Source organism: Urocitellus parryii, chromosome 15 (genome assembly GCF_045843805.1).
Source record: "Urocitellus parryii isolate mUroPar1 chromosome 15, mUroPar1.hap1, whole genome shotgun sequence".
NCBI classification, from domain to species: domain Eukaryota; kingdom Metazoa; phylum Chordata; class Mammalia; order Rodentia; family Sciuridae; genus Urocitellus; species Urocitellus parryii.
The window spans coordinates 24276020-24300193 of record NC_135545.1 but is presented as its reverse complement, the minus strand read 5'-3'; the positions used below and the strand labels follow the sequence as shown (position 1 = coordinate 24300193).

The window sequence follows — 24174 nt, the reverse complement described above, 5'->3', positions numbered from 1 at the left end:
CTTTTTAAATACCTACCATCATTACAGAACAGGTCAACAACCTTTCATTCATGGATTAATGTAATAATTTCCTAACCAGTCCTTTTCTCGTCTAATCCATTTTCTGACTGTTATCAGACTAACAGTTGGGAAAATAATGTTGTGCTTCACATTTTTCAGCAGGCCACTCATGTTAGCATTACTAAGCATCCACTGTGTGAATGGAACTGCAAAGGATTAGGAATAGGAAAATGGAAAGCTGAAAAGGATATGATACTTCTCAATTATCTATTTATTTATTTATTTTGCTGTGGGTTGAACTCCAGGGTCTCTAGAATGCTAATAAGCATGTGCTCTACCAGCCCCATCTCAAATAATATTTATGAAGAAGTGGAGTTTAAATATAAATGTAATTTTTACCTGTAACATTGAGACATTTAATGAATAGCAAAATAGTAAAATCCCCCCCCCCCGCTTTCTAGGTTCCTGTTGCATGTAAATCTTGTCCCTGTGGTTACATATTTATTAATAGGAAGCTTCTAAAAGTAAAACACTCAGAGAAATCATCACCTTTTACAGGTAATTTTGAGAGTTTACCACCTTTCCACTTTTTTCATTTCAGTTATATAAATTTAAGATTAATTTTTGTGAGTTAAAAGTTTATTTTTGCTACTGACGTTAAAATGTTAGTTTATGGACATATTATTGCTTTTTGTTAGATATAATAAGTCAGTTTATGACATTGGTTTGTTTTTTATCCACTGTAAGTGTTAACTCCCTCACAATGCTGATAAAGCTTGTAAGGAATTTTATTTTTATTTTTTAAGCTTGTAAAGAATTTTAATGAGAAATTTCAATTTGCCAAGGAAGTTAAATGGGAAAGAATAGTATTTTCAACAGATGGTGTTGAGATACCATGATGTATATCTACATGTGAAAAATGATATTGGGCCCTAATCTTTGAAAATACTAAAAAATTAACTTTAAATAGATCATAAAAAGAAAATACCATAGATCTAAAGGTAGGAGCTAAAATAAGAGTACTTTTAAAAGAAATCCTAGCAGCAAATCTTTGTCACCATGGGTTAGATAGTGTTTTCTTAAATATGACACCAAAAGTGCAAGCGAAAAAAGAAAAAAATAGATAAGTTGGACTGCATCAAAACTTAACTTTAACTGGGTATTGTGGCTCACATCTGCAGTCCCAGCAACTTGGAGGCTGAGGCTTGAGGATCACAAGTACAAAGCTTAACCTCAGTGATTTAGTGAGTCTCTGAGCAACTTAGTAAGACCCTGTCTCAAAATGAAAAATTCAAAAAAGGGCTTGGGGGATGTAGCTCTATGATAAAGCACCCCTGAGTTAAAGCCCCAGTACCCCACCCCCCAAATTGAAACTTCATATTCCAAACAATACTATCTTTGAAAGTGAAAAAGCAAGCCACAAGATAGGAAAAATAATATTTGCAAATTATATATCTGAGATTTGTGTCCAGAGTATATAAAGAACTCTTACATCTCAATAGTAAAAAGAGAAATAACCCAACTGAAAAATGGGAAAATGAATTGAATAGTTAGTTATCCAAAGAAGATATTTAAAAATGTATGAAAAGGGCTGGGGATGTGGCTCAAGTGGTAGCACCCTCGCCTAACATGAGTGAGGCACAGGGTTCGATTCTCAGCACCACATAAAAATAAAATAAAGATACTATGTACACCTAAAACTAAAAAAAAAAGTATATGAAAAGATTCTCAACATATTAGTCCTTAGAATATGCAAGTCAGAACCATGGTAAGATAATTTCACACCTATTAGGGCTGCAATAATAAAAAAAAAAGACATAAAATGACATTTTGGTAAGAATGTGGAAGAATTGGCACCCTATATACATTGCTGGGAATGTAAAATAGATCAGTTGTTTTTTTGAAAGAGGCAGTTCCTCAAAAAGTTAACCATTTAGTTACAATAGTATGTAGCGATTTTCTTATAGGTATATACTCAAAAGAATTGAAAGTAGAGATTTTTAAAAAATATTTATTTTTTAAGTTGTAGTTGGACACAATACCTTTATTCCATTCATTAATTTTTTTATGTGGTGCTGAGGATTGAACCCAGGGCCCCGCGCATGCTAGGCGAGTACTCTACTGCTGAGCCACAATCCCAGCCCCTGAAAGTAGAGATTCTTAACACATACTTATACACCATTGTTCATTAGCAGCTTTATTCATAAATAGCTTCAAAATGGGGAACATCTCACATGATGTAATTGAAATATAGCCATATAATGTAATACTCTGTGACAATAAAAACAAAGGAAGTACTGCTACATGGTACAACATGGATGACACTTAACAAGCTGTATGAAAAAAGCCAATTATGTATTATTGTAGGGTTCCAATGCTCTGAAATGTTTACATAGGCAAATTTATAGAAACAAAACATATTATTGGCTTAGGGCTCTTGGAAAGGGGCAAAGGTGAATAGGGAATGACTGCTAGTGGGTAGAGTTTGTGTAAAATACACCATAACTCTGAAAAACCTTTCTGTAAAAAAATACAGATTTGTTGGGGCTGGGGATGTGGCTCAAGCGGTAGCATGCTTGCCTGGCATGCGTGCGGCCCGGGTTCGATCCTCAGCACCACATACCAACAAAGATGTTGTGTCCGCCGAGAACTAAAAAATAAATATTAAAAATTCTCTCTCTCTCTCTCTCTCTCTCTCCTCTCTCACTCTCTCTTTAAAAAAAATACAGATTTGCAACCTTGTGGAGTGTATTAAAAACTATTGAATTGTATACTTTAAGTAAGTGAATTGTATGGTATGTGAAGTATATCTCAGTAAAAGTATTTAAAAAAATAAGTCAGGAAGATACTTATGAAAACTATGAGAGTTGACCAGTCCTACCAATCATTAAAATACTATATGAAATATTAAATGAAAATATTGTAGAATTGGCATATAAATAGACAAATAGAGGAAAAGAATGGAAAGTACAGAAATAACCAGGTGTGGTGGCACATGCTGGCAATTTCAGAGACTCCGGAGGCTGGGACCAGGCCCGTCCCCTCCTCCAGTGTCTGCAAGGTAGGCAGGACTGTGAACACCAGCAGAGCGGGCCCAAAGCCTGCTGAGGGGCGGAACTGGCCCCTCCCCCAGTGCCTGCAAGCTAGGCGAACCTGCGACCCATCCGGAGGTTAGGCCCAGCAACCTACGGAGTGACACAGGTGCCCCTGGCGCCTGCTGGGTAGGCGGACGTTTGACCGACCAGCAGAGCAGACCTAGGGCCTGCCAGCATGGTAGACGGATCACACTAATTGGAGGAGGATCACAGCTACTACCTGCCCTGCAAGGGTGATTTTTCAACTATATAAGAGCAATATAAATAAATAGAGGGAAAATTTCAAAGACACAACAATTTCACCAAGCAGAAAGAAACGCCAGCAGTATGAAACGACAAGGAAAGAAAGGACCACAGGCAATGCAGGTCAACTCAACTTTAGAAGAGGTAATAGCTGCAACAGATGGAATGTCAGATAGAGAGCTCAGGACATACATGCTTCAGATGATCTGGAGTCTCAAGGAAGACATGAGACAGCAAAATCAGACAATGAAAGATCACATTGACAAACAAATCCAGGAAGTAAAAGATCAATTTCACAGGGAGATAGAGGTAATAAAAAACAAACAAATAGAAATCCTAGAAATGCAGGAAACAATAAACCAACTTAAAAACTCAATTGAGAATACTACCAGCAGAGTGGATCACTTAGAAGATAGAACATCAGACAATGAAGACAGAGTATTTCAACTTGAAAAGAACATAGATAGCTCAGCAAGTCTACTAAGAAACCATGAGCAGAACATTCAAGAACTATGGGATAATATCAAAAGACCAAACTTAAGAGTCATTGGGATACAGGAAGGCACAGAGCTCCAAACCAAAGGATTAAGCAATCTTTTCAGTGAAATAATACATGAAAACTTCACAGACTTGAAGAATGAGACAGAATCCCAAATCCTAGAAGCCTACAGGACGCCGAATGTGCAAAATCATAAGAGATCCACACCTAGACACATTATAATGAAGATGTCCAACATACAGAATAAGGAGAGAATTTTAAAAGCTACAAGAGAAAGGAAGCAGATTACATTTAGGGGTAAACCAATTAGGATAACAGCTGATCTCTCAACACAGACTCTAAAAGCTAGAAGATACTGAAATAACATATTTCAAACGCTAAAAGAAAATGGGTTCCAACCAAAAATCGGGTATCCCGTGAAATTAAGCTTCAGGATGGAAGATGAAATTAAAACATTCCACGACAAACAAAAGTTAAAAGAATTTGCAGCTAGAAAACCATCTCTTCAAAAAACCTTGGCAAAACACTACAGGAAGAGGAAATGGAAAACAACAATGAAAACCAACAGTGGGAGGTAGGACAGTAAAGGGGGGAAAATAATCAAAGAGGAAAACAAATCAGGTTTAATAGCATTAATAAACAAACTATGGCTGGAAGAACAAACCATATCTCAATAATAACCCTAAATGTTAATGGCTTAAACTCACCAATTAAGAGACACAGGTTAGTTGAATGGATCACAAAACAAGACCCAACAATATGCTGCCTGCAGGAGACGCATTTGATAGGAAAAGATATACATAGACTGAAGGTGAAAGGTTGGGAAAAATCATATCACTCATATGGACTGCGGAAACAAGCAGGAGTGTCCATACTCATATCAAATAAAATAGATTTCAAGCCAAAGTTAATCAGAAGGGATAAAGAGCGACACTACATACTGCTCAAGGGAACCATACACCAACAAGACATAACAATCATAAATATATATGCCCCAAACAACGGGGCTGCTATGTTCATTAAGCAAACTCTTCTCAAGTTCAAGAGTCTAATAGACCACCATACAATAATCATGGGAGACTTTAACACACCTCTCTCACCACTGGACAGATCTTCCAAACAAAAGCTGAATAAGGAAACTATAGAACTCAATAATACAATTAACAACCTAGACTTAATTGACACATATAGAATATACCACCCAACATCAAGCAGCTACACTTTTTTCTCAGCAGCACATGGATCCTTCTCAAAAATAGATCATATATTATGTCACAGGGAAACTCTTAGTCAATATAAAGGAGTAGAGATAATACCATGCATCTTATCTGATCACAATGGAATGAAACTGAAAATCAACGATATAAGAAGGAAGGAAAAATCATGCATCACTTGGAGAATGAACAATAGGTTACTGAATGATCAATGGGTTTTAGAAGACATCAAGGAGGAAATTAAAAAATTCTTAGAGTTAAATGAAAACACAGACACAACATATCGGAATCTATGGGACACATTGAAAGCAGTTCTAAGAGGAAAATTCATTGCTTGGAGTGCATTCCTTAAAAAAAGAAAAAACCAACAAATAAATGATCTCATACTTCATCTCAAAATCCTAGAAAAAGAAGAGCAAAACAACAGCAAAAGAAGTAGAAGGCAAGAAATAATTAAAATCAGAGCTGAAATTAATGAAATCGAAACAAAAGAAACAATTGAAAAAATTGACAAAACTAAAAGTTGGTTCTTTGAAAAAATAAATAAAATTGACAGACCCTTAGCCATGCTAACGAAGAGAAGAAGAGAGAGAACTCAAATTACCAGCATACGGGATGAAAGAGGCAATATCACAACAGACACTTCAGAAATACAGAAGATAATCAGAAATTATTTTGAATCCTTATACTCCAATAAAATAGAAGATAGTGAAGGCATCGATAAATTTCTTAAGTCATATAATCTGCCCAGATTGAGTCAGGAGGATATAGACAACCTAAACAGACCAATATCAATTGAGGAAATAGAAGAAACCATCAAAAGATTACCATCTAAGAAAAGCCCAGGACCGGACGGGTATACAGCAGAGTTTTACAAAACCTTTAAAGAGGAACTAATACCAATACTTTTCAAGCTATTTCAGGAAATAGAAAAAGAGGGAGAACTACCAAATTCATTCTATGAGGCTAACATCACCCTGATTCCGAAACCAGACAAAGACACTTCAAAGAAAGAAAACTATAGACCAATATCTCTAACGAACCTAGATGCAAAAGTCCTCAATAAAATTCTGGCGAATCGGATACAAAAACATATCAAAAAAATTGTGCACCATGATCAAGTAGGATTCATCCCTGGTATGCAAGGTTGGTTCAATATACGGAAATCAATAAATGTTATTCACCACATCAATAGACTTAAAAATAAGAACCATATGATCATCTCGATAGATGCAGAAAAAGCATTCGACAAAGTACAGCATCCCTTTATGTTCAAAACTCTTGAAAAACTAGGGATAACAGGAACATACCTCAACATTGTAAAAGCAATTTATGCTAAGCCTCAATTTATGCTAATCTTAGAAGGCATTCCCTCTAAGATCTGGAACAAGACAGGGATGCCCTCTTTCACCACTTCTGTTCAACATAGTTCTCGAAACACTGGCCAGAGCAATTAGACAGACGAAAGAAATTAAAGGCATAAAAATAGGAAAAGAAGAACTTAAATTATCACTATTTGCAGATGATATGATCCTATACCTAGAAGACCCAAAAGGGTCTACAAAGAAACTATTAGAGATAATAAATGAATTCAGCAAAGTGGCAGGTTATAAAATCAACACGCATAAATCAAAGGCATTCCTGTATATCAGTGACAAATCCTCTGAAATGGAAACGAGGACAACCACGCCGTTCACAATATCCTCAAAAAGAATAAAATACTTGGGAATCAACCTAACAAAAGAGGTGAAAGACTTATACAATGAAAACTACAGAACCCTAAAAAGAGAAATTGAAGAAGACCTTAGAAGATGGAAAAACATACCCTGTTCATGGATAGGCAGAACTAACATCATCAAAATGGCGATATTACCAAAAGTTCTCTATAGGTTTAATGCAATGCCAATCAAAATCCCAACGGCATTTCTTGTAGAAATGGAGAAAGCAATCATGAAATTCATATGGAAGAATAAAAGACCCAGAATAGCAAAAACAATACTAAGCAGGAAGTGTGAATCAGGTGGTATAGCGATTCCAGATCTCAAACTATACTACAGAGCAATAGTAACAAAAACAGCATGGTACTGGTACCAAAACAGGCGGGTGGACCAATGGTACAGAATAGAGGACACAGAAACCAACCCACAAAATTACAACTTTCTTATATTTGATAAAGGGGCTAAAAGCATGCAATGGAGGAAGGATAGCATCTTCAACAAATGGTACTGGGAAAACTGGAAATCCATATGCAACAAAATGAATCTGAATCCCTTTCTCTCGCCAAGCACAAAAGTTAACTCAAAATGGATCAAGGAGCTTGATATCAAATCAGAGACACGGCATCTGATAGAAGAGAAAGTTGGCTACGACCTACATGCTGTGGGGTCGGGCTCCAAATTCCTCAATAGAACACCCATAGCACAAGAGTTAACATCTAGAATCAACAAATGGGACTTACTTAAACTAAAAAGTTTTTTCTCAGCAAAAGAAACAATAAGAGAGGTAAATAGGGAGCCTACATCATGGGAACAAATCTTTACTCCTCACACTTCAGATAGAGCCCTAATATCCAGAATATATAAAGAACTCAGAAAATTAGACAATAAGATAACAAATAACCCAATCAACAAATGGGCCAAGGACTTGAATAGACACTTCTCAGAGGAGGACATACAATCAATCAATAAGTACATGAAAAAATGCTCACCATCTCTAGCAGTCAGAGAAATGCAAATCAAAACCACCCTAAGACACCATCTCACTCCAGTAAGATTGGCAGCAATTATGAAGTCGAACAACAATAAGTGCTGGTGAGGTTGTGGGGAAAAGGGTACACTTGTACATTGTTGGTGGGACTGCAAATTGGTGCAGCCAATTTGGAAAGCGGTATGGAGATTTCTTGGAAAGCTGGGAATGGAACCACTATTTGACCCAGCCATTCCCCTTCTCGGTCTATTCCCTAAAGACCTAAAAAGAGCATGCTACAGGGACACTGCTACATCGATGTTCATAGCAGCACAATTCACAATAGCAAGACTGTGGAATCAACCTAGATGCCCTTCAATAGACGAATGGATAAAAAAAAATGTGGCATTTATACACAATGGAGTATTACTCTGCAGTAAAAAATGACAAAATCATAGAATTTGGTGGGAAATGGATGGCATTAGAGCAGATTATGCTAAGCGAAGCTAGCCAAGCCCTAAAAAACAAATGCCAAATGTCTCCTTTGATATAAGGAGAGTAACTAAGAACAGACTAGGGAAGAAGAGCACAAGAAGACGACCAACATTAAACAAGGATGAGAGGTGGGAGGGAAAGGGAGAGAGAAGGGAAATTGCATGGAAATGGAAGCAGACCCTCAGGGTTATACAAAATTACATACAAGAGGAAGTGAGGGGAAAGGGAAAAACAGTACAAGGGGGAGGAATGAATTACAGTAGTGGGGGTAGAGAGAGAAGAGGGGAGGGGAGGGGAGGGGAGGGGGGATAATAGAGGATAGGAAAGGCAGCAGAATACAACAGACATGAGTTTATCAATATGTAAAGCAATGAAGTGTAACTGATGTGATTCTGCAAGCTGTATACGGGGTAAAATGGGAGTTCATAACCCGCTTGAATCAAAATGTGAAATATGATATATCAAGAACTATGTAATGTTTTGAACAACCAACATTAAAAAAATAAATTTAAAAAAAAGGATGAAAAAAAAAATAAAAAGGGCTAGGAATGTGGCTCAGTGGTTAAGTGCCCCTTGGTTAAATCCCCACTACCCCCACCTCAAAAAAAAAAAGTACAGGATTAGACCCAAATTTATATGGACAGATGACAAATCATTAAGAAAAAAAGTAGACTTTTTCTTTTTTTCTCTTATTGTGGTAATATATGCATGACATAGTATTCATCCTTTTAACCATTTCTAAGTGTGTAATTCCATGACATTGAAAACATTTTTAATGTTTGTACCTATCACCACTGTTTATACTCAAAATGTTTTTTGCATTCCCAACATAATTTCTGTACCCAGTAAACAGTCTCCCCCTTTTTTTTACTCCCTCCTGCCCCTGGTAATCTCTATTCTTCTTTCTCTCTCTGATTTTGGCTACTCTAGGGACTTAACATAAGTGGAGTCATACAATATTTGTCTTTTTGTGTCTGGCTTATTTCACTGTGTATTATGTTTCTAAGGTCCATCTATATTGTAGCATATATCAAAATTTCATTTTTAAATGGCTGGATAATATTCTATTGTATACACACATTGTGAATGCCTCTGATGCTGAACATCATTATACAAGTTTCTGTTTGAGTCCCTGCTTTCAATTCTTTTAGATATATGGTGGGAGTGGAATTGCTGGATCATATGGTATTATATGTTCAAATTTTTTGAGGTGCACCATTTTACTTTCCTGCAAGTAATATATGAGAGTTCCAATTTTTCCATATCCCAACATTTGTTATTTTCCTTTTTTTTTGTAATGGGGATTGAACCCAGAAGTTCAACAAACAAATAATATTTAATAATGTTATTAAATTATTATAAATAATATTTAGTAATATAAATGCTGTAATATAGTCAATAAATGCATGTCTCATAGGGATATGAATTAGAGATTCTGAAACTATATATGTACTAAAATTGCACATAGGTAAATGTATTTTAGATAAGAACTCGGTGTCTTATAAATAATGAAAAGGGTAACTAAAATAAACTGTACTGGGTGGAAATTTGAGATAGTCTGTATATGTGTGGGTTAATATGAATATATGTATTTCCTAACTGTGTCCACTGAGAGGGACTAGAAGCATTAACTAACATCCCAGTAGTAATAAAGAATCCTTGCACCCACGTTTGTCTTCTCTTTTTCTTTCCTTTTTTATTTTTTTGAGACAGGGGTCCTGCTATGTTACCCAGGCTGGCTTCCTGGGCTCAAGCAGTCTTCTTGTCTCGAAGTCTCCTGAGTAGACTTTTGTTTCTAAACACAATTCTCTAATAAAAGGAATCAGAGCTATTTGGGGAAGTGGTCAATTCTAGGACTGGGACAGGGAAAATACTAGGGAAAGCTGGAATATCATGAAGTATGCATGAAAACAATGAAATGCTTTAAAAAAACATTTCAGGGCCAATATTGTTGAAAGAATATGGGAGCCAACTGAAGAATAGCTAAAGTTGAAACAACCTGAGCAAAATAAATAATGTTAGTGGTGAGCACTTATAATCCTAGTGACTTGGGAGGCTGAGATAGGAGGATCACAAATTAAAAGCCAGCCTCAGCAACAGTGAGGCACTAAGCAACTCAGTGAGACCCTGTCTCTAATTAAAATACAAAATAGGGCTGGGGATGTGGCTCAGTGGTTGAGTGCCCCTGAGTTCAATCCCTGGCACCATAAATAAATAAATAAACAAACAAACAAATAAATAAATACTGTTACCATTGAATCATAATCCATAGAATAAAGTAAATATCCTTGCATACATAAATAAATAAATAGGGTAGAAGGGACAGTTCTTCCTTATAGGAGATTTCCAGTTAATAAATGTGGAAGGAACACAGGAAATAGGAAATCGGCATTAACAAAACACATAAATAATTGCCACAAATATGATTCTCTGATGAATCATAAAATTAGTGGGTGAAAATTTGAGGAGAAACAAAATTTATAATCTTCAAGTATCTTCCTCAAGATCTTCATTAACCACAAAAGGAAACAGTAACTTTATAGTGATGACATCTGACAAAAATTAATTTAACCAAATTACCAAAGTCAGTATCATAATAAAACATACTGGTATCATGGATCTTATGATGTGATGCACTGAAAGAATGCATTTTTGTGCATTCTTGCTGAAAATGCGTAGGCCCCAGGCCAGTCATTAGAAAGTATGGGCCAGGGCTGGGGATATGGCTCAAGCAGTAAAGCGCTTGCCTGGCATGCGTGGGGCGCTGGGTTCGAGCCTCAGCACCACATAAAAATAAAATAAAGATGTTGTGTCCACCGAAAACTAAAAAATAAATATTAAAAAATTCTCTTTCTCCCCCCCCCACCTTTAAAAAAAAAAAAAGGAACTATGGGCCAAACCCAAATGAGATAATAACATTTGTCGAGATAATTCTTCAGAAAACTCAAAGTCAACAGATAAGAAAGAACCTAAATACATTGGCATACTCCTATAACCCCAGCTATTTGGGATACTGAGGTAGGAGGATCACAAGTTTGAGGCCAGCCTGGGCAACATAGTAAGACCTTGTCTCAAAAATAAAAAGGGGGACTGGGGTTGGGACTGTGTGCTTGCTTCACATGTGTGAGGCACTGGATTTGATTCTCAGCACCACATATAAATAAGTGAACAAAAATAAAGGTCCATCAATAACTAAAAAAAATTAAAAATAAATTAAAAAGAATAAAAAGGATGTAATGCAGTGATAGAGTGCTACTGGTTCAATCCCCAGCACTCAAAAATGGAAGAGAAAAGAAAAAAGAAAGACAAAACTGAGGAACTGTCATGAATTGGATGAGACTAAAAAGACATGACAACTAAATATACAGCAGGATTTAAATAAATAAATATTCTTTTTATAGTATCCAGTTTTGCCTAATGAAGTCAGAAGTTTTCCTTTTGAACATTTTAAGCATATTTGTTTAAAAATATCTGTTTCAGATCCATTATTTTTATGTATTTTTGGGCTATGTAGTTTGGCTTTTTATTTTTTATTTTTATTTGTTTTTTAGTTATATTTGGACTTACTACCTTTATTCTATTTATTTATCTTTATGTGATGCTGAGGATTGAATTCAGGGCCTTGCACATGCTGCACTAGCTATTTGGGATACTGAGATAGGAGCTCTTTACCGCTGAGCCACAATCCCAGCCCCTGGCTTTTTGTTTTTAATTAGTGTGTTTGGAGTAGGAGAGGTAGCATCTCATATTAATGAAATCTATATTTTGGAAAATTTTGTTCCTCCATTTTTGTTCATTTAGTAACAACAGGGTAATTGCTTTCCTTATATTGGAAACTAAAATAAAGTTATTCACTTCTCTCATTGTCTTACTGTTGCAATATACCTATTTTTTTGTTTTTAGTAACAATATACTATGGTTGAGATCAGATTTTTTTTCCTGCCTTGGTAATAAAAGATTAATTACCAATTTATTTCAAGTTTAAACTGGAGTTTTAAGTGAGGACAAAAAGGAACCGAGACCTTTCCTTTTTCTTCTTCTCCATTTTGGAGGCAGGAAAGTTGCCATGGAGGGATATGTATAAGGGGCTGTATATGTATTTATAAGTTGCTAAAAAGTAAAGTTCCCTTCCTCCTACCCCAAGATTCCTCTCAACTCACATGTTGACCAGATTTAAATTCTGCTGAATCACTCTGTACTTTTTAAAAACCCTTTGGTGGACTTGGGAATGAGTTTATTGTGGTTGTAGTTTTCAGAAACACCCTAGACAGTGGATTCTAGTGCCATATGTGCCTGCTGGGGGAAAAAATGTGAACTTGGACAGTTGGTTCTTTTATTCCCCTAAAATATTACTTTTATTCATGTACACCAAAAGTAAGAATGAACCAAAAAGGTCAAAATAGAGAGGTAGGTTAAAGAAGATAAATTCTACATAAAGATTTAGGGAACATAAGAAGGTTGTGGGGCTGGGGATGTGGCTCAAGTGGTAGCACACTCGCCTGGTATGTGCGAGGCACTGGGTTCGATCCTCAACACCACATAAAAATAAAATAAAGATACTGTGTCTACCTAAAACTAAAAAATAAATATTAAAAAAATTCTAAAAAAAAAGGTTGTGAAGTACATATGAAATGTACATATGTTCATATGTCAGAACATATGAAATGGGGAAGAGACAGATGTAAAAATGAATTTTTTTCAAAAAGCATAAGAAATAGGCTTATCAGTCCATTATGGGAGAATTTACCCCCAACTCTTAAATTGTACTAGATCCCTACTACTAAAAAAATTGTTTGGTAGGCACTGAGTTCTTGAATTCGAAAGCACAACTCATTTTAGTTTGAAAGCATTGTCTTCTATGGTAGATGATTATAAAATTATGGAAAATTATATTAATGTCAGAGAAAGCCAAAAGGCCTAAAAGAAATACCCACCTAATATGAACTGACAGCAGCTGAATACAGTGGCAAAAAGTTGTATCCTCCAAGTGAAATTGCTGATGTTTGATCAGTTGAAACTTTACCACAATCGGTAAAGTTGATATCAGGTCTATTTTTACCTGTGCTCTTTAGTATTTTTAATAGTACTGTACTCTTCAGTTTTCTTTGATTGAGTTTTTATGGTTTATTTTCTCCACAGAGGTGAATAATACCATATCTTTGAAAGATTTGTGAATACTTTTTTTATATGAATTTAAACTAGGACATAGTGCAGCCATGGCAAGTAGGAACATCAATTCTGTCTTTGGAGAAGGCTCTGTTAGTGAAAGGACCATCCGTTGGTGGTTTGAAAAATTTCGTTCTGGGGATCTGAGTCTGAAAAATGAGCCTCGAGGGAGACCCAAATCTGTTTTAGATGAAGATCACCTGAGAGCTCTGGTGGAGGCTAACCCCAAAAAAGCAATTCGAGGCCTTGCTGCAGACTTAGGAGTTTCTGCTACAACAGTTGCTCATCATCTGGCTGCAATAGGGAAAGTGAAAAAATTGGACAAGTAGGTAGGTACCACACCAGTTGATGGATGATCACAGGCTGAGATGGTTAAAATTTTGGAGAGGATCATCAGCTTTAATGAAAAAAATGAATACATACATGGCAATTGAAAGTAATCTGATCAACAATTGATGTTGGTAAGTTCCCAAACATTTGTTAAAGCCATTGTTACAACCAAAAAAGATCCTGGTAACTGTAGGTGGTCTGCAAAAAGGGTATTTCATTACTGCTTCTTTAACCTGGGCAAATCTAATTAACATTGTATTGTGAAGAAGTTGACATTATGCATAAAAATTGATCTAGAATCATTCTGCATTTGGTTAGCAGACTTGGATCTATACTTTTCTGGGATAGCATTCAGTCACAGACAGCACAAGATATCATAGCAAAGTTAACAGAATTGGACTGAGAAATTGTGTCACATTCATTTTTACTCACTAGACCTTTTTCAGAGGATTTAAATAAATTTTAAACAGTGCTGAATTTCATGAACATTGTATATGTCATTTAATATTTTACGACATTATTTTGAGAAATTTATCTTTTGGGGAATACTAATCACTTGGTGATAATAGTTAATGCTAACAATGCATATTTTGGTTGGATATTTATTTTTTGCTGGGGATATAGCTATGATAGAGATATGTTTTGCATGTACAGTCACTGGGTTTGAGCTGTAGCATGTGTGCCTGTGTGCACCTGTGCGTGTTTTCACACACACACTCACACCACACATTCAAATTGATGTGTTTCTCTCAAAATAGAACATTTTCATTTTGACATACAAAAGGGCACTTTCATGTAGTTTAGCCTGATACCTTCCCAGCCTCTGGCAGAACATGAAGACTGAAAGGTACTGGCATGGTAGAAAATTTAGATTTGCTGATGAGTTTTTGGGATTCTTCATGGGAGGAATGTACAACAACTTCAATTGTATATGTATGCAAAAGATATTTAGGAGTCAACCATGGAAAAATCTGGGTATAAAAAGGACTCCAAGGAGATGAGAAGCCTATGCAAGTGCCTCCAGGCTCTCAGAGAACAGTATTTGAAGAAATGGAAATCATATTACTAACAATGAAAGCCATTCACATAGTGGAGACATGGCTATCCAGATTATAGTTACTCTATGGCATCCAGAGATTATGTTGGGGTAAAGAAACTGAATTGGTACTCTTCTGCCTCTCCCTCAACAGCCTGCTAAAGTCTTCTCATCCATGAGAGAGAGGAGAGTCAATAAAACCTAAAGGGTGAGGGACGGACATCTGGAATGGGTCTTACCTAGAGGGAGGCATGGAGGGAAAGATGGAATGAAGGTCACCTAAAACAGAACCGACTGTAAGAACCTCAGGATACTTTAGTGCAAATTAAAAAAACAAAAGTCTCATTCTTTTGGGTTGAAGCAGTCCCACATGGTGACACAAACTTTGGTGAGTAGAGCCTAGGCTGCTTTTAGTCTAATTAATCTCCCTAGCTGGGTGCTTTGATCTGGAGTCATCTGCCTATTTACTACTTATCCTTGGGTTTGTCAAAGAAAATCCATTGTTTTAGTGGACTCTGCCTTGCTGCAGAGAGAATGAAGCCTCTGATTAAATCATGCCATTCTGGTACAGAGCCGAGACCAGAAATGTGGGAAGAACTTTTATTTCAAATCAGCATGAGGGTGAAACTTAGTGGTCACAGAGCATAAGTAGCTTGACCAATGTGAAAGAATGTGATGATGTATAGTTACTTAGTTTCTTTAGAGTAAATGGCAGTTGTTATTTTATGGCCATCTGTCTTTCCCCTTTAGACTTCTCAAACTGCAGAGCAGGGGTCAGGCTTTGGTCTAAAACTATCAGGGGATATTCTTATCCAATTCAGTGTGGTGGTTTGTGGATAGGTAGGAAACCCAAAACAGAAGCAGTGAAACATGATGAGACAGGAAAAGGAACAGATATAGGGTTTTACACTATCCCAGTGATCTTACCTACTACCTCCCATAAGAGAAACAGAAATGGGCCCTGTGGTTTTGTGAGAGCTTGGATACAGTTCTGTTTGAAACCAGTACTACTGTTAGTGTTTTGTTTTTGTTTTTGTTTTTTGATGTGAGCTAGTAAATACCCATTTTGCCTGAGCCACTTTGGATGTGAGCTAGTAAATACCTATTTTGCCTAAGCCACTTTGAATTGGGTTTTCTATTTTGACAAAAGAAACATTCTTTCTTCATATACTTCCTGAATCTTGCTTTCCTTAATTGTAGAGTTTGCTACCACTATGTAGGGTTTGAGTGACAATATGAAGAACAAGACACAGACTAGATGTCCAATAAGTAGTACTTAGTAATATATGAAAGAAAAAGCAATGGAGGCAAAGTAAGGTATGGGGTTCCTAGATGCCCCTCTGGCATCCAAGGAAGGCCAGTGGGCTGAGTTCAGTGCTCAAATGAAGGCTGATGCCTGACTTGCACAGATCAGAGTTACCCAGCTCTAAAGGCACGTTAGCTCTTTGAGTTGCTTAGACCCTGTGGCTTTTCTCCAGGGAATGTTCCCACCCAGTGTGTTATTAGTCATGTAGGAAGAAAAGAAAAGCTGTTAGGACAGAGTGGAGGCTTATTATGCCTTTGTCCTTGACAGTTATTTCTTTTTTTAAATTTTTTTATTGCAGCCTTTCATTTTAGGCATATGGAGGGTACATGTAAAAGAATCAACACAAAATGACTAGATTTTCATCATTGGGATAATCCTCTCTCCATTGCCTTGGAAGAGTAGGGATTTAAATCTATAATTTTTTAAATTTAATAGTTGGATTTCCAATACAAAGGAGAAAATTTATACCTGTGTAGACTTACCAAGCATCCTAATGTTCTCATTCTCCTTTGCCAAAAGCTTTAAAAAGAATCTTTGGTAGAAAATTTGTTTCGAATGTCAAAATAAGGAAAGGAATGGAGATGAAGGCTGCTACCGTGTCCCTGCAGTATCTTGAGTCCTAATAGCAAAAGAGAATAAAAAGTGGCATTTAATAGCCATTTTATTTTATCAAGTATTTAATACCTGTTATTAAAGTTCCTGCCTAGTCTAATTGGATATTTTGAGACTAGAACACCTATAGCCACTTTAGCAGCGTACATGCAAGAACTTGGGCAAAGTAAGTAATAGCATCAAAAGCTAGTGAAAAGTGAATTGAAAGAGTACCCATCCTCAGCAGGGTGCATCTTTCATCCTCTTTCCATTGGTGCTGCAGCCACAGAGACTTCTTTCACTTTTACTGTTCTGTCTGAATATTTGCTATCCCTCTCCATCTCATTAATTCCTTTAGCTCAATAAATGGAATCACACAGTACATATAAAACCTGTACATCATTCAAATTCCCTCAAGGAAGTCTTTACTGATTCCTTTAGCCACCACAGGTTAGGTCCTTCCTGCCCTAAAGCCTGGATGTGCTTCCTTCATAATTTTAATACCAGTGATTATGTGTTTGTGTCTATCTTTTCCACTAGTTTATAATATTCACAAGCATGGGGACTTTATTTTGTTTATAAGATCATATCCTCATCAAGAACACAAGACCCAGTACATAGTATATATTTATTCAATATTTGTTAAATGAATAGTAAATGTAAAGGCAAATTAATTCACTTTGTAGAAAACTTTTGTGTTGGTATCAGTGTAAGGATTATATCCTACAGCAAACAATTAAAAATCTAATGAACAATGGCTTAAACAAGTAGGTTTTTGATTCCTATAGTTTATGGAAACTTCAGACATGTAAAATATTTGAAATTTATAGTAAATTCTAAATGCTGATTATACCATTTTTCTATTGTACCCATATTTTACTACAATTGCTTGATCATTTACCCACATATCTACCTATCAATTATTCATCTTATTTTTAATGCATTTCAACATAAGTTGTGCATCAGCACATTTCACTTTAAGGTAAAAGTATATATGAAGTAATTAAATACTTCAGCATACACATCACCACTTAATGTTCAATATTTGCTTAAGGTTCTTATTTGAGGTAAAGTTTAGCTCAGTAAAGTCTTAGGTGTACCATTTTGTAGGTACTAACAAATGCAAACACTTCTGTAACACAATTGCTATTAAGATACAGATTGTTACCATCAGTCTAGAAAGTTCCCTCATACCTCACTCACCCTAGCAAACAATGCTTTGATTGTTTTTCTACCATAGAATAGTTTTCCACATAAATGGAATCACATAGTACACATAAAACCTTTACTACACAGATTTTTTTTTTTTTTGATACTGGGGATTGAACCCAGGAGTGCTTTTAACACTGAGCTACATCTCCTGCACATTTTTTATTTTGACATAGGGTCTCATTGAGTTGCTCAGGCCCTTGCTGAGTTGCTGAGGCTAGCCTTGAATTGGCTGTTCTTTTTTTGCCTCAGCCTCCTGAGTTGCTGGGATTACAGTTGTGTGCCATCGTGCCTGGCTACTACCATTTTGATGTTCATCCAATTTGTTAGTATATCAAAAATTTGCTCCTTCTTAAAGCTGGTTAGTATTCCATGAATACCACAATTTGCTTACCTGCTTGATGGATAGTCTTTGGTTCCCCCTTCCCCATTCTGTATGTTTTATTAATAAAGCTGTTATGAATATTCTTGCATAAGTCTTTTTTTGTGAAAATGTTTTCATTTCTCTTAAATACTTAGGAGTGGGAATACTGGGTCACAGACTATGTGTGTATTTGGTTTAACTATTACATAGACCCCATAGTGTTAAAGACCTCTTCTTTAAAACCCACTCCAGCCAAGTTGCTTTTCTAGGAAATTTACAGAAAGAAACACATTCAGATGAGATTTTCAGAAAACTCTCTTCAGGGCCTAGTTTTCTGATTTATTCCCTACACCATTCTCATCAGAGGAAAACTGAAATGCTACCCTTCCTTTCATAGTGATTTTAGCCATCCAAGAAATGGCCCTTGCAGCCCTACCCCCATCCCACTTTTGCTAATATTATGACCTTCATATTTTTTCAGTCCTGTCCCTATTCTTCCCTACTGTCCTTGCCTCAGGTTTGATACCTGATAGTCATTCTCAACTTCAAACCTAATTCTGTCTTACCTTGTTGTCCCAATGCTCTAAGAATAAAACCCAAATTCCCTTAGAGGTGGATATAACCTACCTCTCCAGCCTTGACTCTGCCCTGCCCTAGGTATACCTACATCACAGAACTACTGACTCCCTTGCCTTTGCTCATACTGTCCCAGTCTGAATAAAGAAATCTGTCTCCTACTATTGTCCTGCAGTTTCTTAATGCATCTACAAGAATAAATATCACATTTTTACCTCAGAGTTACATTTTTTTATACCTTTAAAAAAATTTTTATTTTTACATGGTGCTGAGGTTGGAACCTAGGGCCTCGCACATGCTAGACGAGACACTATCGCTGAGCCACAATCCCAGCCCCTCCCCAGAGTTACATTTTAAACAGTGTGTGTGTGTTTTAATAGTGTTTTGGTGATCTTCATATAGATCTCTTCTTAAGAGCTGTAATGATATTCTTTTTATATGTCTACTCTTTAACTGCCTCATGTAACTTATTGGATACTCAGGATATTCCCAAAAGTTTGTTCTAACCAGGAGTGCTATAGTGCAGTAATCTTTGCACAAATAAATGTGAGCTCAGGAGAATATTTATTCAGTTCCTTAAGGTGGGTTGCTAGGTCAAAGTCTAACTGGCTTTTAATAGTCAACCTATTTACTCTTCCCAATAATATCTCAACTTTGCAGTGTTCTCATGTTAGACCATTTGCACCACTAGACTGCATGTTCTTTTGAGAGCAAACATTTTCACATTTGCCTGGTCGAACTGGCCCTCAAAATATTTAAATTAACAAATTTTATACTGTGTAGTGCCAAGCTCAGTGCTTGGCATGGAGCACACTTATAATTCCTCACCGATTCGACTTGCTAACTGAAGTGTATTAATCCCGGGACTTGTGCTAAGCTAAGCCCCTCACGGTCCGCAGACCCTTTCACTCCAGAATTCTACTACTAGGGAGGGGGCGTGCCCAGCACCTACCCGGGCATTTATTGGTTGAGTTCGACGCCCGTTACCCTGAGCCACGCCCCCCACAGTCAGGCCTGGAAGAGACTTGGCCATTGCCACGCCAGACTGTCCAGGCAGTCTCCCCGTGAGACTCGAGGCGAGCTCCAGGCCGGGCAAAGGGCAGGGCACAAGCTGACCCACCGTGGTGGGGAGAGGGAGCCGCAGTCCCGAGGAGCGGGCACCGGGGACCCGCTGTCCGCCGCCGGCCAACGCCGCGCCCCGCCCCTCAGCACGCAGGCCCAGCGCGAGCTCGCGCACGTGCGCGCGCGCCGCCAGATCTTTGGTCAGACCTGCGGGAGTGGGGACGGGGCGGGCGGAGGCCGGGCTGCTGAGGTACTTAGGGGAGGAGCCCGAGCCGTCGTTGCCGAAGGAGAGGAGCATGTCTGCAACTCGAGCCAAGAAAGTGAAGATGGCCACCAAATCATGCCCCGAGTGCGACCAACAGGTGGGCGCCGGGGGCCGAGCGCACGATTGGTCGGGGCGGGGGCGCGCAGTCGGCGGCCGTTGCTTGGCGGCCGTTGGCTAAGCAAAGGCCGCCTTGCCTGGGTCCTGGCGGTCGAGCGGGTGGGCCGGCCCGATTCTTGGTGGCAGCGGCCGGATCCCGGGACCTGTCGGGCGGAGCCAAGGGGTTGCCGGGGAAACGCCCGGGGCCGGTGACCGGCGGGTTTCCGCCTGGCGGTGGTCAGACTAGAGGCCCCCGAGTGGTCTGACCCAGCTGCGCGGGAGGGGGCGTGGGTTTGTGTCGGGACCCTACGGAGTCGCCTTGCGGGCCACGGGTGACAGCGCTGGGACCTTGGGGGCCGCGGCCCCAGTGGAGGAACACGGCCCCTTCTAGTTTCCTTGGGCTGGCGGGAGTGCCCGGTGTGCCCGACTCCGAGTGAGTCCAGGCCCCTGGCTCCGAAGGCTCCGTCCTGCCACACAGGGTTGCTTTGTTCCCATTTCAGTTGTGTGTGGTGATCTCCCAAAATTGCCCAGACAGTGTCTTGGGCGGACGCTTTAACATGACAAAAGGGGCCGCGATGTAATATTAAGTTTTTGCGAATTTGGAATTTTTTTTCTTCTAGATCTGTTTATTATATTTTTAGTGTTGTGTAATCTCAGATTCTTTCATTACATTGTTTTTTTATGGAACATGATTGAACAACGTCCACATTGAAGCCCTTCCCTCCTGGAAGCTCCTCATCCCACCCATCGCAATAATCACTTATAAATTTGACGTTTCTGTTTCCAGATCTTTTAAAACATTTTTCATGTGGTTTCATTAATTTGAAATGATTCTTGTCTGCACCAAATTCATGTTGCAATGGTTGTAATTAAAAAAAAAAAACCCGAATTTAAGCACGCCTCATTCTTTACTATAATAGCAGATGTTCTTCTAAGCCTTTCCATCTAATGAGTTAAAACTTCCTCAATTAAAACCATTCGCAAGACCCCCATTTCATGCCAGCATGCATATATGGGTGTGTTTTCCTTCTCCAGAGTGAATTTTTTCAAAATGACTACCTCTTTCTCCTCCCCCTTTAAAAAAAAATCAAGAGTAATTTGAAATGGCTGGAGACGTTATTTTAGAAGCTGATTTTAGATGCATTCTTTCAGAAGCGGTCTTGTAGGTTGACCAAATATTGTAACAGAAAACACGTTAAATATTTTAGTATCATTTATGGTAGTGATAAAAATGTGATGAGAGACAGGTTGTGTAAGAATACATTTTGTTGAGCCTTACAAGTATGCAGCATCAAAACAATTTGGTCATGTTTTCTAAAATAGTTACTTTCACTTACCATTGAACTAAATTTGTTAAATTCTAACAGAATTGTACATGGTGAATTAAGTGTGTTGGCAATAATTTTAACTTATTCCAGTTAATTGTTTAAAAGTATAAGGTTTACATGGTATCCATTGTGCAGTCCAGTTTCTGTAGGGCACAAGTCATTGCAAATCCTGTTCTTGTTTTACTTGGCAAAAAGTTATCTTTTGGGGAAAATAATCTATTTTTAATATCCTGGTTAAAGAAAGAGCAAAGGATAATAAACTTGTAGGAGACCCTGACACTTTGTTCAGCAAAACATGAACAGTGTTTTATTTTGAAAGATCACTTTAATTTCATTATACACATATATTTGCTTGTATAAAAATAGCTGTATCTTGGTTTGCTGTGGCTGCTATAACAAAACACCATGATGGGGTGGCTTAATCCACAAAAATTAATTTTCTTATAGTTCTGGAGCCTGCAAGTCCAAGATCAGTATTCTGGTGAGGACTTTCTTGGCTTGCAGATGCTGGCTCTCTTTATTACTATGATGATGATGATTATGATTTTTATTTAGCTTTTATTTTGTGATCCTCTTACCTCAGCCTTGAGAGAAGCTGGGATTCCAGCCATGTGCCACTGCATCTGGTTTAGCTGGCTGTCTTCTGAGTGGCAGGGACAGGGCAAACTCTCATAAGGTCACTAACCTGATTATGAAGGTACTATCTCCTGACCTCATCTAAACCTTACTATTTCTTTTAAGGCCTTATCTTCAAAACCCATCTCATTGGAAGTTAGGGCTTTAGTATGTGAATTTTTGAGTGGATGGTGGGAGGGACAAAATGTGTTCATAGCAAGCTATTACACAATATGTTGGTGTTTGTTTTGTTCTTTAATCACTTAAAAGAGTATAATATGCATGTTAACAAACTAAAAGTTTTGTTGATTTTTTTTTTTTTTTTTTGGTGATTCTGGGGATTGAACCCAGGAGTGCTTTACCACTGAGCCACACGCCAGCCCTGTTTATTTTCAACTTTGAGATAGGGTCTCACTAAATTTCAACTCTCTACCTTAGTCTCCTGAGTTGCTGGGATTACACACCCGGTGAAAAAGAAGCATATACTTTTAAATAAGCAGAAGATAAGTTTAAATTATTTTTACTAAAAGAAAAATCACTTTTTAAGAATCACCAAGCTCATTGTTATGGTGCATGCCTGTAATTGCAGCAACTTGGGAGGCTGAGGCAGGAAGATTGTAAGTTGAGGTCAGCCTCAGCAACTTAATGAGATCCTGTCTCAAAATTTAAAAATTTTAAAAAGCCTGGGAATGTAGCTCAGTGGTAAGGTGCCCCTGGGTCAATACTCAATATCCCCCACCAATTTATAGTATAAGCTTCTTTAGTTATAAATTGGAAAAAAATTGCAATCAAGAAAGCAATTTTCTAAACAACATTAGAATAATGCTATTACTTTTATAAATTTAAGTTACCTAGTGAACATTAACTTTGAATTTAGTTTTTAAACATAAATGTAAAATATTTAAGTCTGAGATTTCTCTACTTGACTAATTTTGCATATCCTGTGTTCAAGTTTAAAAAAACAGATACAGAGAAGCAAACAGGAAAGAGCAAGATTTTCAGCTGCTCTATAACATCTCTTTCATTGGCCTCTCAAAAATAATAGTTCTAAGACATCTAAATCAGAGTGCTCTTCATTTTCAGTGGAGTTTCACATCCACTGACCACTCAAAATTACTAAGCCATTTTGTGTGTAGTAATTTTCAAGATTCTTGCCAGTTTTCTGGTGTCTTTTATGTACTTTTTTACCTTCGTTTTTGTAAAATAGATGTGTCAGCTCTACATAACTTTGGTTCTTTTAGCAGTAAAGAATATACAGTTTAGTTGGATGTGGTGGCTCATGTCTATAATTCCAACTACTAGAGAAGCTGAGGCAGGAGGACTGCCAAGTTCCAGTTCAGCCTGGACAATTTAGCCAGACCATGTCTCAAAATAAAAAATATAGAAAGGACTGGGGATGTAGGTTAGTGGTAAAGTGTCCCTGAGTTCAATCCCAGGTATTTCAAGAAAAAATAATTGTAGTAGTTTACCTTCATTTGTAGGGGAATATATTCCAAGATTACCTAGCATATGCCTGAAACCTCAGATAGTAAGAAACTCTGAATGCAATATTTTTTCCTATACATACAAACATACCTCTGCTAAAACAATTTATAAATTATGCATAGTAAGAAATCAATAAGAAATAATAAAATACAGTCATAACAAATATATTGTAAAAATTATGTGAATGTAGTTTATCTGGATCTCAGGATAGTTTACTGTACTGTGTTCACCTGCCCCCCCCCCTTTTTTTACTTTAGGTAATTAAAAAACTTCAGAAAGTGAAACTGGATAAGGTGGAACTACTGTAAATGAGTTCTCTGTAATATGGTTATTTTAGAGCTTTTGAAATATCAGTAAAGCAATGTAGGACCAGGATCTTTTTTTTTTTTTTTCAGTACTTAAAAAAACTTTTTTACTTTAAAAAGAAAATACAAAAAATAAATGTACTTTTGAAGAAATGAGTTGATAAATAATAAATCATCAGTAAACAATATTTTTGTTTTTTTTAAATTTT

The 24174-nt window shown here is 37.4% G+C and overlaps 1 protein-coding gene across 2 annotated transcripts in view; it reads left to right on the top strand.

Annotated features, from left to right (window-relative positions):
* The first annotated feature begins 19942 nt into the window (after positions 1 to 19942).
* The window catches only part of C15H16orf87 (chromosome 15 C16orf87 homolog), a 31050-nt gene continuing 26818 nt past the window's right edge, over positions 19943 to 24174 (top strand). Inside the window, exon 1 of one of the 2 annotated variants that reach the window (XM_026406888.2) lies at positions 19943 to 20233. In XM_026406888.2, the coding sequence (XP_026262673.1) occupies positions 20168 to 20233 (66 nt within the window). In that variant the 5' untranslated portion in view covers positions 19943 to 20167. The remainder of the gene's footprint in view (positions 20234 to 24174) is intronic. The other variant, XM_026406887.2, reaches the window with a different exon arrangement.